This window comes from Leucopleurus acutus (assembly GCF_964270905.1).
Source record: "Leucopleurus acutus genome assembly, chromosome: 7".
NCBI classification, from domain to species: domain Eukaryota; kingdom Metazoa; phylum Chordata; class Mammalia; order Artiodactyla; family Delphinidae; genus Leucopleurus; species Leucopleurus acutus.
The window spans coordinates 37187289-37200793 of record NC_139150.1 but is presented as its reverse complement, the minus strand read 5'-3'; the positions used below and the strand labels follow the sequence as shown (position 1 = coordinate 37200793).

Genomic DNA, 13505 nt, shown 5'->3' with positions numbered 1-13505 from the left:
TGTGTCAAAGTTTTATTTGATTACAACATTTAAGTACCTAATCTGGGCATAGTGTGTGTTGTGTGTATATATATAGATAGTTAGATAGATATATGAGTGACTGTTATTCCCATAAAAGCATGGTCATCTTATGGCTTCTTATTATAGATTTTATTGGTACAAAGTGGTAAGAAATGAATTTGATTGATAAAATATGATTGACAGAATTATGATAGACATGAACAATTGATAGACTTGTTCATTACACAAACAGTTATTGGACACCTCTTCCTCATGCCAAGAATCATGCTAGGCACTGGGGGTATAGAGATTAAAAGTCCTTGATCTTAAGGAGCTCAAGTCCAGAGAGGAAGAAACATGTAGCTGGTACCATGTGATAAGTAAATGGTAGAGGATTATAGAGGAAGAAAACTTAATCCAAATTTGGGATGGTTAGGAATAGCTTCCTAGAGAAAATGATATCTAAATTGAAAAAAAAAGTTTAAAATCAAAGTCCGTATGTTTCATTATGGTTCACTCTTTGTGTTATACATTCTATGGGGTTTTTCTCTTTTTTTCTTCCAGTTTTATTAAGATATAATTGACATACAGCACTGTATAAGTTTAAGGTGTACAGTGTAATGATTTGACTTACATACATCCTGAAATGATTATCACAATAAGTTTCGTGAATGTCCATCATTTTGTATAAATACAAAATAAAAGAAAAAAATTTTTGTGACGAGAACTTAGGATTTACTCTTAACAGCTTTCATATATAACATACAGTGGTGTTAATTATATTTATCATGTTGTGCATTACATCCCTACATATTGTATGGATTTTGATGAATACATAATGACACATATCCACCCCAATAGTATCATATAGAATAGTTTCATTAACCTAGAATTCTCCTGTGCTCTACCTATCCATTCTCCCCTCCCTGCAAAACTCCAAAATAAACTGAGCTTTAAAAGATGAGTCGGAGTCAGTCAAGGAAAGGAGAGAAGAGTTCATGGTACTAGGACACTAAGATGAAAAAGCATAACTTAAGTATGTTAAATTCTGGATGGCTTGAAGGCAGGAGATAAGAGTGGGGAAGGGGTTAGAGATGAGGCTAGAGAGGCACAGAGTGCTCATGTCAGGAAGGGTTTGAGTGCCATAGCAAGCTGTTTGTATTTTATCTTGAAGACAATGGGGAACCTTTGAAGGCTTTATGCAGGAGAATGAAGCAACCAGATGGTGGTGGTTGTAGTGATGTGAGCAGTTTGCTTGATGCATTAAAAAAATCTAACTGTAGAATGAATATATATATATATAAATATATAAACCTTATAAAACAAATGTTTATTTTAATGAGTTAATATAAGGCAAAAAATAGACCTTTGCCAGGCACCCCAGAAAGCCCTCCACATGCCTTTTCCCAATCACAGTCTCCTCCTCTGTAAAAATAACTACTATTCCGACTTTATGATAATAACTTCCTCGATTTTGTAAATGTGCAAATGTATCCCCCCTCCCATATTATATATTCTTTTAGTACCTCTATGTATTTACCTTTCCTACATCACTTACTCGGTATGTATGATTATTTGATTAATATTTATTTTCTTCTCTAGACCATAAATTTCATGAGTAGGGAAAATGCTTATCTGTGTATCCCCAGTAACTTTGCTCAGTAAAATTAGTTGAATTAATGCATTTCTGTTAAGTGGAATTACTGAGTTAAGGAATATGCACATTTAAAATTTTGTTAGATATTGCCCAATTATACACTAGAAAGATTGTACCTGTTTATATTCCTGGTGTTGATACTCCTTTTCTCACATCCAGCCATACTGCCCTTTCACCCTCCCCTCCCCATGTCCCTGTATCGCTGAGTCCTTTTCTTCTACAGAGAATTTTGGGCACATTCCAGCTTTTGTTTTAGGTGCTTAGGATATATCAGGAAGCAAGAAGACAAAGATCCTGGGTGGCAGGAGGTAGACAATAAACATAATAATTATACAGGATGTTAGAGAGTGGACCAATAAAAGAGTAGATGGTGAAAAGCAATTGGGAATGCTAGAACTGAAATTGAATTATAATTTTAAATAAGGTGGTTAGTATACAAGCTACAGTGAGATGACTTTTGAGTAAAGACTTGGAGGAAGTGAGGGAAATAACAAGTTGGCTGAAAAAGGGTAGCAAGAGGTCTGCTGGGGGTGCTGTAATACTGTTTCTTGATCTGCGTGCTGGTTACTTGAGTGTGTTCACATATTCATTGAGCAGTACGCTTATCATTTGTGTACTTTTCTGCATTTTATACCTCAGTAGAGCTTTCATATTAAAAATGAATGGATGTTGAACATTTCAAAATGCCTTAATAGTACTTACCTAGTTATTCATGGGTATTTTCCTTTGACTTACAAACAGTGATGAATGCATTAATCAATTTCTATTAATAAATCATTTTGCCTTCCTTTAATTTACTTGATTATGGTAAAAGTATTTTTTAAAGCATTCTTTTGATGTAATGCTATGTTTGATTTGCTTCTATTTTATTTTGGATTTTTGTATCTATATTCACAAGGAAGTTTGGTCAATAGTTTCTTTTTGTTATTCCCCTATGTCAGGTTTGAAGTACTTTTCTTAATTATAGGTTCTTTACTGTTTTCCATGGAGAGAAATCTACTGTCTCAAAAAAGGAAGGGAATAATTTCTAATTTTTGACTTTATTGTCCTTTGTGAGCTACCTGGTAATTACTACAATTTAGTAATTGATAGGTGAGTCCTGTCTCTGCTATTCTAGACAGATGGCTGTTCACTTCAAGTCTAGGGCTCAAATCTCCTGTCATTTCATTGTCATAGAAAAATTGACCATCACTGGACTATTAATTGGTGATGTAATAGTTGTTTGGGGGTGTTTTGTTTGATACTTATGGACCTTATTTTTTTAATGTGACTATTTCTGATTTCTTACGTTTTCCACTAGAAACAGGATGAAATAGGCAGAAGCCTGTGTTGCTGTAGCCTAGTCAACAGGGATAAGTGCAGAACCTTTGCCTTACTGGAAAGAGGATTCATTTTTAATTGGATCCTGGACCTGCTAGAATTGTTTCATTTCCCTGTATGATCGCAGTGAGCTGGTCTCCAAGCTCAGTAGGATAGCTCATCTGGCTGTCTCCTTCCATCAGCGCAGGAGCACTGTGCTTCTGTTTGAGAGACTGGCTTTTTTCATATAGCAAATCCTGTAGCTGTGTTTTTCAAAATGTAATTCAAGAATCATTTGGCATTAGTTGCTTATTGAAAAGGCAGATACAACAACAACAAATGTAGATGCCCAAGCCACTCCAGGCATTTTGAATTAGAATCTATGGGAGTATGGTCTAGGAATCTACATTTTAAACAAGAGGCTCAAGTAATTCTTCTTAAAATTTAAAGACACTGCTTTCTAAGATTAAGAAGAACCTGTTTTTATTCAGTTGTTAACTTCTTCAAGTATAGGATTTCTGTGCCGAGCATTGGAAGGACCATAAAGGGAGTATAAGATTGGATCTTCCACTCAGGGAACTTGCAACCTAGGCTAGGGATGGGATGCATAGGACTAAGACAAGCAATAAAATGAATCAAATTCTAAGGCAGGTGTTTTTAAAAAATCAACTTTGTTGAGATATAATATACATGCAAAAGATTCACCCATTTGAAGTGTACATTTTGATTGGTTTTGATAGATGTATATACCAGTGAAACTACCACCATGATCAAAATACAGAACATTTCCATTACCTCTAAACATTTCCTTATGCTCTTTGCATTCATCCTTCTCCCAACCCCTGGCTTCAGGCAACCACTGATAGGCTTTCTATCACTATAGATTAAATTTGGTTTCCTAGAGTTTTATATAAAATAGAAACATACACCATGCAGTCCTTTGTGTCTAGCTTCCTTCACTCAGCAGAAGGATTTGAGATTCTTCCATTTTGTTGAGTGTATCAGTAATTTGTTTCTTTTTATTGAGTAGTGTTCTATTATATGGGTATACCACGTTTTGTTTATCCATTCACTTGTTGATAGGCATTTGGGTTTTTTCCGGTTATTATAATTAATATGAACGTTCACATGATCATGTGTTTTCACTTCTCTTGGTTAAATACCTAGGAGTGGAACGGCTGGATCATATGGGTTGGTGTATGTTTAGCTTTTAAGAAAGAGACGGATGGTTCTTATTTTGATTGTTAATAGAGACACTGTACTAGAGTCGTTGCTCATTGTTTAAGGAGAGTTGTTTAAGTGGAACTTACGAATGAATTCCAATTATATAAGGGAGGATAGGGAATATTTATTGAGTAATTACCATTTGTCTAGAACATGGTAATTAAATGCTGTGATTTTTCAATGCTTATGCAAATCTGAGAGGTAAGTGGTATTACTCTTCACTCTTTATAGATGACGAAGAGAAGTGTAGAGAAGTTAACCAGCCTAAGGTTACACAGCTAGTAAGAGATGGCTTTGAATTTAGGTTTATTTGGTTCCAAAGCTCAAACCATTTCCATTACACCAAGAAGGAATAGAAGTGAAGGATATTCCAGCTTCAGAAGTTGGGGGACAGATAGGAGAAATTGGGCTTATTCATCTCTCCATCTCCTGAGTATGGCAAGCATAGGAACTATGACAATCTGTTTGTCATAACAAAAACTTTGTTTTGCGGGACTGGTTAACAGTGAGCTTTGATATTTATTTGATATCAGATTATAGAGGGGTTTGAAAGCCAGGGAGATAAATATACTCCTTTATAAAGAGTTGTAAGTTGTTAAAAGGGTAATAATGTGATTAGAAGCTGGATTTAGGAAAATTCTTCTTGTTGCAGTCTGCTAAGTAGATTGAATGGGACAGAGATTAGAAGGTCTTAAGTCCAATCAAAAATCTGTAATAATTCAGGCATGAGGTAATAAGTTCTTTGATAAGGAGAGTAAAACCTATGAGGAAGGGACAGTAGGAAGGAGACTTAAATAGACTTAATTACTAAGCTTGTTGACAGATTGGACACGGGAGATAAAGTAGAGAGGAATTTTAGGAATAGTTTTGAAGTATCCAGAGTTCCTTGGTTTTGGACTTGTCGTATACTTGGTATGCTAATATATCTGAAGAGAGCTCATAACATTGTAAATAAAATGTCATTGCCAGTAGAGGCTCTAGTTTTCTAGATAGCCTTTCTCTTAGCATAAGGTGACACTGAGCTAGAGGGTAATTGGTTATTCATTTGTTAAGTATGTGAGCTTGAAGAGGTTTGAAGCTCCAGGGACGTAGGAAACATTAGCCTGTTCATTAAATTTCCAGTTTGACACTCATTTGATATGTGTGAATGCCCAGTTTGAGAATGTTACTGGTTTTCTAATACGCTCTTAATGTACTTGGAGGTTTTTCTGCAGCTCGTTTGGCCAGTATCTTTTCTCTGCTTACTACCTTTTTGATGTCCTGTGATAAGTAATACCCTCCACCTTTCTTACGTTGAACGTTCTACTGCATGAATTGTAGAATGTCTTGATGTCTCCATTTTCCACTGCGTGTGCTTCCATTTGCTTCTGAACAGACTGTGCTCTAGCTTTCATTCATTAAAATTTGTCATAAAAATGATGCGTAACTTTTTTGTTTCTAAATTCAGTAGGACTTTCTCAGTTTTATTTTGACTGCTCTGTAGCACTGCTACTTGTTAACCACTCACTCCTTCCTTGAAACCTTGTTTCCTGACTCCAGGGACCACAATGCCATGGTTTTCTTCCTCTCCAGCTTCTTTGCAGACTCCTTTGTGGACTCTTCCTTTTTTAAAAGTCAGATTTATTAATGTATAATTTACATATAGTAAAATTCTCCCTTTTAGTGTACAGTCCTATGAATTTTGTCAAACACCTACAGTCATGTAACCGTAACCACACTCAAGATATAGAGCAGCTCCATCAACCCTAAAAATTCCCTTAAACCCTTTGTAGTCAACTTCTCCCATTCTTGGCCTGTGACAACCACTAATCTGTTTTCTGTCCCTAAGTTTTGCCTTTTCCAGAAAGTCATATAAGTGGAATTATATAATATGTAGCTTTGAGCCTGGCTTGTTTCCCTTATCATAATGCATTTGGGACTCATCTACATGTGTCACTAGTTTATTCCTTTTTATTCCTGAGTAGTACTCTACTGTATGGATGTACCATGGTTTGTTTACCTATTCATCAGCTGAAGGATACTTCTGTTTCCAATTTTTAGTGAATATGAATTAAGCAGCTGTAAACATTTGTATATAGGATTTTGTATGAACATGTTTTTATTTCTCTTGGGTAAATATATAGGAAGGGGATTGCTGGATTGTATGGTGTGTGTATAACTTCATAAGAAATGCCCAGATTATTTTCCAAAGAGGCCTACCACTTTGCATTCTTGCCAGCCACGTATGAGAGTTCTAGATGCTCCATAGCCTCTCCAACACTATATTGTCAGTTCTTTTTTTTTTTTTGTCTGTCTGCTTTTTAAATGTGGCTGTTCTATAGCTTCCCCCCTTCTCCTATATACAGTCTTTTTCTTATCCTATACTCTCTACCTCATTGTTTTCATTTAATTTTTATCTATTCAGTTACAAATATTTGTTGAGATTCTGCTTTGTACCAGGCACTGTTTAGGCACTAAGGATATAGCAAGGAACAAAGAAGAAAAATTCCTGTCCTCATGGGAGCTTGTGTTCTGAAAACATCCAAGTCTTCTGCTCCACATCTCTTTTCTCATATATCCAGCTGTCTACCAGACATAGTCATTTGAGATGTCTCATAGTTACCACAAAGCCGATAAATACATCTAACATTAAATTCATCATCACCGCTTTGAACCTTCCCCTCTTTTGTATTTCTTTTAATGAATGATGTCATATCCACCCAGTAGCTCAAGCTAAAAACCTGGGCAATATTATCTAGGCTTTATTTTCCTCACTTTCCACATTCAGTTACTTATCAAACCGTATTGACTTTACCTCCGACGTATCTTTTGAATGTGTCTACTTTTCTCTGCTCCCTCTGCTACTTCCTTAGTTCAAGCCATCATTAGGTCAGTGCAATAGCCTCTTACTAGCCTCCCTGACACGTCTTCAGTCTACCTACTGTACCAACCAGTGGCCACACTGTACCACCATTCTCTTTCTAAAATGACAAATCTGATCCTGTCTCTCCCCTGCTTAAAAGCTGTGATAGCTCTGTATTATCCTCCAGATAATTACAAACTCCTAACATTACTAAATTTCTAAACATACATGTACTTAAGACTCACTTTGATCAGGTTCTTCCATAACCCTTCAGCTTCTCATTCAGGTAACGCTGGAACTATTTTCAGTTCACTGAATGGGCCTTTGAATGTATAATTTCTTTTCCTGGAACATTTCTGCCCTCCTTTTCTTGGTTCTTATGCCTAGCAAAACGTAACTATCCACAGTAATTGTTCTACTGACTACTGATATGTTTTAGTGCTTTTTTGGGGTGAGGAAGGAAACTTGGCCTAATTAAACTGGTGTTATTTCTCTTACAATGGTACCAGGCTGAAGTGAGAATAGGGAACTAGTTAGTCAGAGAGCATAACTGTTGTTATTTTCATGGTTTAGGGATGGACCCAGTAGATGGGATCAGATTATTCGTTTGATTTATTCATACAAGAGATATTTATTGAACACCTACTATGTACAAGAAACTGCTATGCAGTGCTGTTGGGCGTTCAAGAATGAGGCTGTGTAATGCAAAGAGAGCACTCTTTGGGCCCAGAGTTTCAGTGAGACGCAGCATTGTCACTTGCCTGAAGCCATCTAGCTTGATAGGTGTATTTTGAAGTTCTATGTGATTATTTTTCAGTTTTCTTTTAAAAAGAAACAAGGTAATTACCCTCTAATGATTGCTATGGCAACTGCACTATAGCCTAGGAGAATTTTTATCCTCCACTCCATGGTTAGAAAGTTAAATAAATTATTAAAAATTTAAAAATTGCACACTAAACTAACATGAGAAGAAAGAGATATAGGTGGTAGGAAAAAGGTGAGTACATAGGAAGAAAACTCTCCCTGTGTAATTACACAGCCTGTGACTGATTTGTAATCCCATTTCCCCAGGATTGGGAGTTAACTCAGGTAGTGAAACCAGCCTGTGTTGGAATCATTCAGTGCTTCCAGAATTTTGCGTCTTAGGGCAAACATTTAATTAAGGTAGCTGCACCCTCAGAACTCTGAGGACTTTTTAACCCAGACGTTGTTGATCCTTCAGCTGGCATTACAACTGTTGGAGTGTGCTGATCTTCCTGCTACCTATTTGTTAGGAACCTATAAGGCAAGCAAAAATCTGGCAACATGACAAAACAACAAGAAATGCAAATTACTTACTATTTTCTGGGGACCTGTGCTAAGTACTCTACATGGATTTTCTCTTGTAATCCTTACAGAAACCAATGAGACTCATATTATTATCATTCTCAAATTACAGATGAGGAAACATCTATAATAACCTTTTCAAGATCTTATAGCTAGTACATGGCAGAGCCAGAAGAACTTAGCTTTGATTTCTGTATCCATATTCTTAACTATGAAGCCACAGTATTCCTTGTTTCTTGGGATAAAGGCCCATTTTTAGTGATTTCCTTGTCACATTAGTTGCCTCAAATTCAGTTCAGCTGTGGGATAGGATTTAAATTTAATTAATATTGAATTTTTTAATCTTGAAAAATGAGTAGGAATTGTTTTCAGTATTCTTCTGTCAAAGCCTCTGTGTTTTAATGGATTTTATTTAAAAACTTATAGGCAATTCAGAAAAAAGTGGCTATCTCTGCGCGCCCAATAGGCTACAGTGGTTTTTTTGTTTGTTTGTTTTTTTGGCTGCATTGTGTCTTCTTTGCTGCATGTGGGCTTTCTCTAGTTGCATTGAGCAGGGGCTATTCTTTGTTATGGTGTGCTGGCTTCTCATTGCGGTGGCTTCTCTTGTTGCAGAGCACAGGCTCTAGGTGCACAAGCTTCAGTAGTTGTGGCTTGCGGGCTCTAGAGCACAAGCTCAGTAGTTGTGGCGCACGGGCTTAGTTGCTCCACGACATGTGGGATCTTCCCGGACCAGGGCTCGAACCCGTATCCGCTGCATTGGCAGGCGGATTCTTAACCACTGCGCCACCAGGGAAGTCCCCGCTACAGTGTTTTATTACATATTGGAAGACTAGAGATTAATACCATTCTTTGGCTTTTTTTTTTTCTTTTGCGGTACGCGGGCCTCTCACCGCTGTGGCCTCTCCCGCTGCGAAGCACAGGCTCCGGACGCGCAGGCCCAGCGGCCACGGCTCACGGGCCCAGCTGCTCCGCGACACGCGGGATCCTCCCGGACCGGGGCACGAACCCGCATCCCCTGCATCGGCAGGTGGACTCCCAACCACTGCGCCACCAGGGAAGCCCAGTAGTTTTTATTTTTATAATTTATTTTTTAATTTTTTGGCTGCACTATGTGCCATGTGGGATCTTAGTTCCCCAAACCAGGGATCGAACCCGTGCCCCGTGCATTGGAAGTGCAGAGTCTTAACCACTGGACTGCCAGGGAAGTCCCCGGAAGCAGTAGTTTTTTGTTATTCTCTATATAGTGAATTGCAGAGAGCAAGAGTACTTTGCTTGGTAGAAGGCATATGCCCTCTACATGTTATGAAAAATAAATGGAATACAAGTAGGGTAGGCTCAAGTAAGGTAAGGTATATAATAATTGGTGGGATGGAAAATGTTCTTTGAATTTGTCCTAAAATTGTCTCTATCACTCTTCTTCTTTGCTACCACTTGTGGTTTTCTTAGGTCACTGGACCTATTTGGGCTGGGGAAACCAACAGAGTACGTAAGAATTTGAATACCTTATAATTTTCTTGATCATACCCTTTAACATACTCCCTCTGACTATGAAGCTGGATATTCATGCATATAAGCATATATAATTCCATTCCCTCCTCTTCCCCTACTTGAATCTCAGGAGACAGTTACCTGCAGTGGGAAGTTATATCCTTTCAGGCTGGTTTCCTGAAGACTCTGTGTGTGTGTGTGTGTGTGTGTGTGTGTGTGTGTGTGTGTGTGTGTGTTGTGTGTGTGTGTGTGTGTGTGTGTGTGAGAGAGAGAGAGAGAGAGAGAGAGAGAGAGAAATTTCTTTTCAAACCAAAGTTTCAGTTATAATCCTGACAGGGTCTCCTGATTTTTCTTCCCCAGAGCCAAGTAGTACCATCAGCTACCTTTTGGAGGAAACTGTCTCCTTTGGTCTCTTAGCTAAGGAGTGCAGTGACTAGGAGAAGGTTCATCCTAGGAGGGGTCATTGGTTTTGTGACATGAACAAGAGGCTGAGGACGTGGTTTGACTTTCCTTGGAGCAGTCCAGCTAGACTGAAGCCCAACTTTGTTCAACTTTGAGCTTAGAGAGTGGGCATCTAGTTCTTTCCAACAAGATTCACAGCCCTAGGCTGACATTACTGTCTGTGTTACCTATCTGACAGGGGAGGTGGGTGGGTTGATTGAGTCCCAATGATTAGATATCCAATAGATACTAAGAGAGGCCAAATTTTGTCCTGTCACTAGAATTTCTCATGGGGCATGTACTTTCTGTCATCTGAATCCTGGGTATTTGCACCAGGAAACTACTCAAAGGCAGCCTAAGAGAGCTCAGATAACTTAAGGTTTTCAAATAGAAAAAAGTAAGCCATGAAAAAAGAAAAAAAAGGTTTGAATTCTGTTTCCTTCTCTGAAAATTCTCCCTGTATTCTGGATTTAAAGATGGGGACTTAATCCAGGAGCACCACATACTAGAGAGCCTTGTTGTTCAGGATTTCATTCTGTTTTGTTTGAGTGCCTGCTTTCTGCCTGGGGCCCATGTTTGCCCCAGATTAAATTACTTTCCCCATCCTACTCTTCCAGGTTTATTTTCTCTCATTCCCTTCCATGTCCTTTCATGTACCTGCTAAATGAGCTACAAAATGTTTTGCCAAAATATATATAGCCTTTCCACCATCAGGCCTTTACTCATGCCATTGCTTTTGTCCAGATTCCAGAAGGTATTCCCCCGCCCCCCATCTTCACCTATTGAAAACCCTCCAGTCTTTCAGAGTCATATCTTCCATAATGATTTCCCTGTTCACCCTAACAGGAAATGACCTGACCGTCAACTCATACAGCATTTGGTTAGTACTATTCTCATGATAGATACATCCTTGTATTTGTATCCATATTTTCTCTCTGCTATTAGACTGACTCTATACGCTGAGTCTTCTGTGTTGTTTAGCCTTCACTGGTAGGTACTCAATAAATATTTGAATGAGTAAATTTTCCCAGCCTTTTAATTTCAAGGGACTTTTCAAATTTTGCCCTCAAACTAGCTCACAAGTCCACCTTAAGCTGAGTAACCAAACCTGTACTCAGTCTCTCTTTCTCAGTGAAGCCAGAAGTTTTCTGTTCTAGGTGAAATACTACTGTGGGGTAGAGTGTAGAGCCAGTAACAGACTCTCGCTGCTACACTGAAAGTACAATTCTTTCATTCAAGGCTTTTCCTTAATTTGCCTCTTTAGTTTCTAATCAGCTTTGGTGGTGCTAGGAGATTTACTTTATGAGGAAACTAGGGATGGCATAGGGGGAGAAAAGCTGGCTGTTGCCCTTGACCTACCCTTTTTCTGCTCCTGTCCTTTGTCTCACCTCACTTCCTCGTATTTCCTTTTTCCTGTCCCCTCCTACTTTTCATACTCTCTTTTCTTCTACTGCTGGCCTCTTCTTTCCACAGGCACTTTGTTTCTTTTTTTTAAAATAAATTTTATTTTTATTTATTTATTTTTGGCTGCGTTGGGTCTTCGTTGCTGCACGTGGGCTTTCTCTAGTTGCGGCAAGCGGGGGCTTCTTCGCTGCAGTGCGCAGGCCCCTCATTGCGGTGGCTTCTCTTGTTGTGGAGCACGGGCTCTAGGTGTGCAGGCTTCAGCAGTTGTGGCACACAGGCTCAGTAGTTGTGGCTCACAGGCTCTAGACCGCAGGCTCAGTAGTTGTGGTGCACGGGCTTAGTTGCTCTGAGGCATGTGGGATCTTCCTGGACCAGAGCTCAAACCCATGTCCGCTGCATTAGCAGGCGTATTCTCAATCACTGCACCACCAGGGAAGTCCTGACACTTTATTTCTTAGTATTTGCCCTTTATTCCTTCAGTGTGGAAATGTGTCAGCCTTTAGGAATTTTTGGAATATTCCTCCCCTTAGCTTAACAGAATAAAGCAGAGCATTATTAAGGAGTAGTAGGTCAGATGCAGTGAGAAACTGAGGGTCTATCCAGGTAGTTTCTGGTTCTGGATCCTGGACTCCTACCTCTGGCTGAGCTACCCTCTTCTGGACTCATAAGCAATAGGATTTTCTATCACTGCTGCTTCTTTGGAGACTAAATCTTGGTTCTCTAGATTATAAACTAATAGCATATTCTCCTACCAGAGTTTAAATAGACTTTTGGCTTTGTCTCTTTTGTTGCCTCTGCCCCCTCATCTGTATGCATGAATAATCCAGCGCTGACTTCTTCACACTTACTCCTTCTATGAGTTCAGAAAGAATTAAGTCTGAATGGCATACTGGTTTTTGTCCCTTGATCCTTTCTAGTCTTCAGAACAGCAAATGCATCAAGGTCTAAAATCAGTACCTCCAAAGTCTCTCTTTCCTAATGTGTGATCAGAGTGCTTTGTAATTAGAATGCTTTGCATCCCCTATGTTTGATTGGTATTGTTCCTGACCATTTGAAGCTTAGCCTCTTTCTCATACTGACTTTTTCCCCTGGAGTTCTGATCATTCTCTTCTTTTCTCATGTTCACATGTTGCCTTAAACTCAAGTGGGAAAAGCTTGTAAGATCTTCTTACCCCTACTCCCAGCTGTAACCCCAAGTGTTGCCTGGACCCCACATGTTGTGTGTTCCCTGTCTCTTTTAGTGGGCTTATCTACCAAGTTGTCTGATGTAGAAGCCAAGGGGTCATTTCCCTATTACCTTCCGTTTGTCCCCAGGTTGTATTATTTCTGTCTGGATTTTTTTTCTCTAGTTCATTAACTCTTTTCTGTTTCCACTGTGTCAATATATGTTCTTATCTCCTACTTGTAAAAGCCTAATTTATGGTCATTAGGAGGCTTCCACTGTCCACATTGCTACCAAGATTTTTTTAAAATTCCTAATATGAGGAGTCCATCATCTGCTAAAAGTATCTCCATTTTGGATGGTGAATGTTCCTTTTCCTTATTGTGAGCCTAATAGAAACTTGGCAAGAAAGAACATATGGGACCTTATTAATTATACACATATGGATATGGTATCAGAAATGGCTTCTATATAAAATAAACTACAACACACTATTAGGTTGAACTCCTTTTCCAAGCACAGTATTGCATATTTTTACTTTTGCTTGGAGCAGGATTTGTAACTGTGGTCATTTTAGCTAACATCAAGAAAAAACTGTAGCTAGTCAGGTGCTGGCCTGAAAAGCAGAAATAATTCTATGAAATTGTAGTCACTGCTGTTAG

General features: G+C 38.7%; 1 protein-coding gene across 4 annotated transcripts in view; it reads left to right on the top strand.

Annotated features, from left to right (window-relative positions):
• UNC13B (unc-13 homolog B) overlaps positions 1–13505 on the top strand; it is a gene marked incomplete at its 5' end in the record, with an annotated part of 226251 nt that overhangs the window by 104273 nt on the left and 108473 nt on the right. Inside the window, one exon of one of the 4 annotated variants that reach the window (XM_082842531.1) lies at positions 9795–9830. The exons of the other annotated variants lie outside the window; for them this stretch is intronic. Within the exon in view, the coding sequence (XP_082698657.1) occupies positions 9795–9830 (36 nt within the window). The remainder of the gene's footprint in view (positions 1–9794; positions 9831–13505) is intronic. 4 annotated transcript variants of the gene reach the window in all.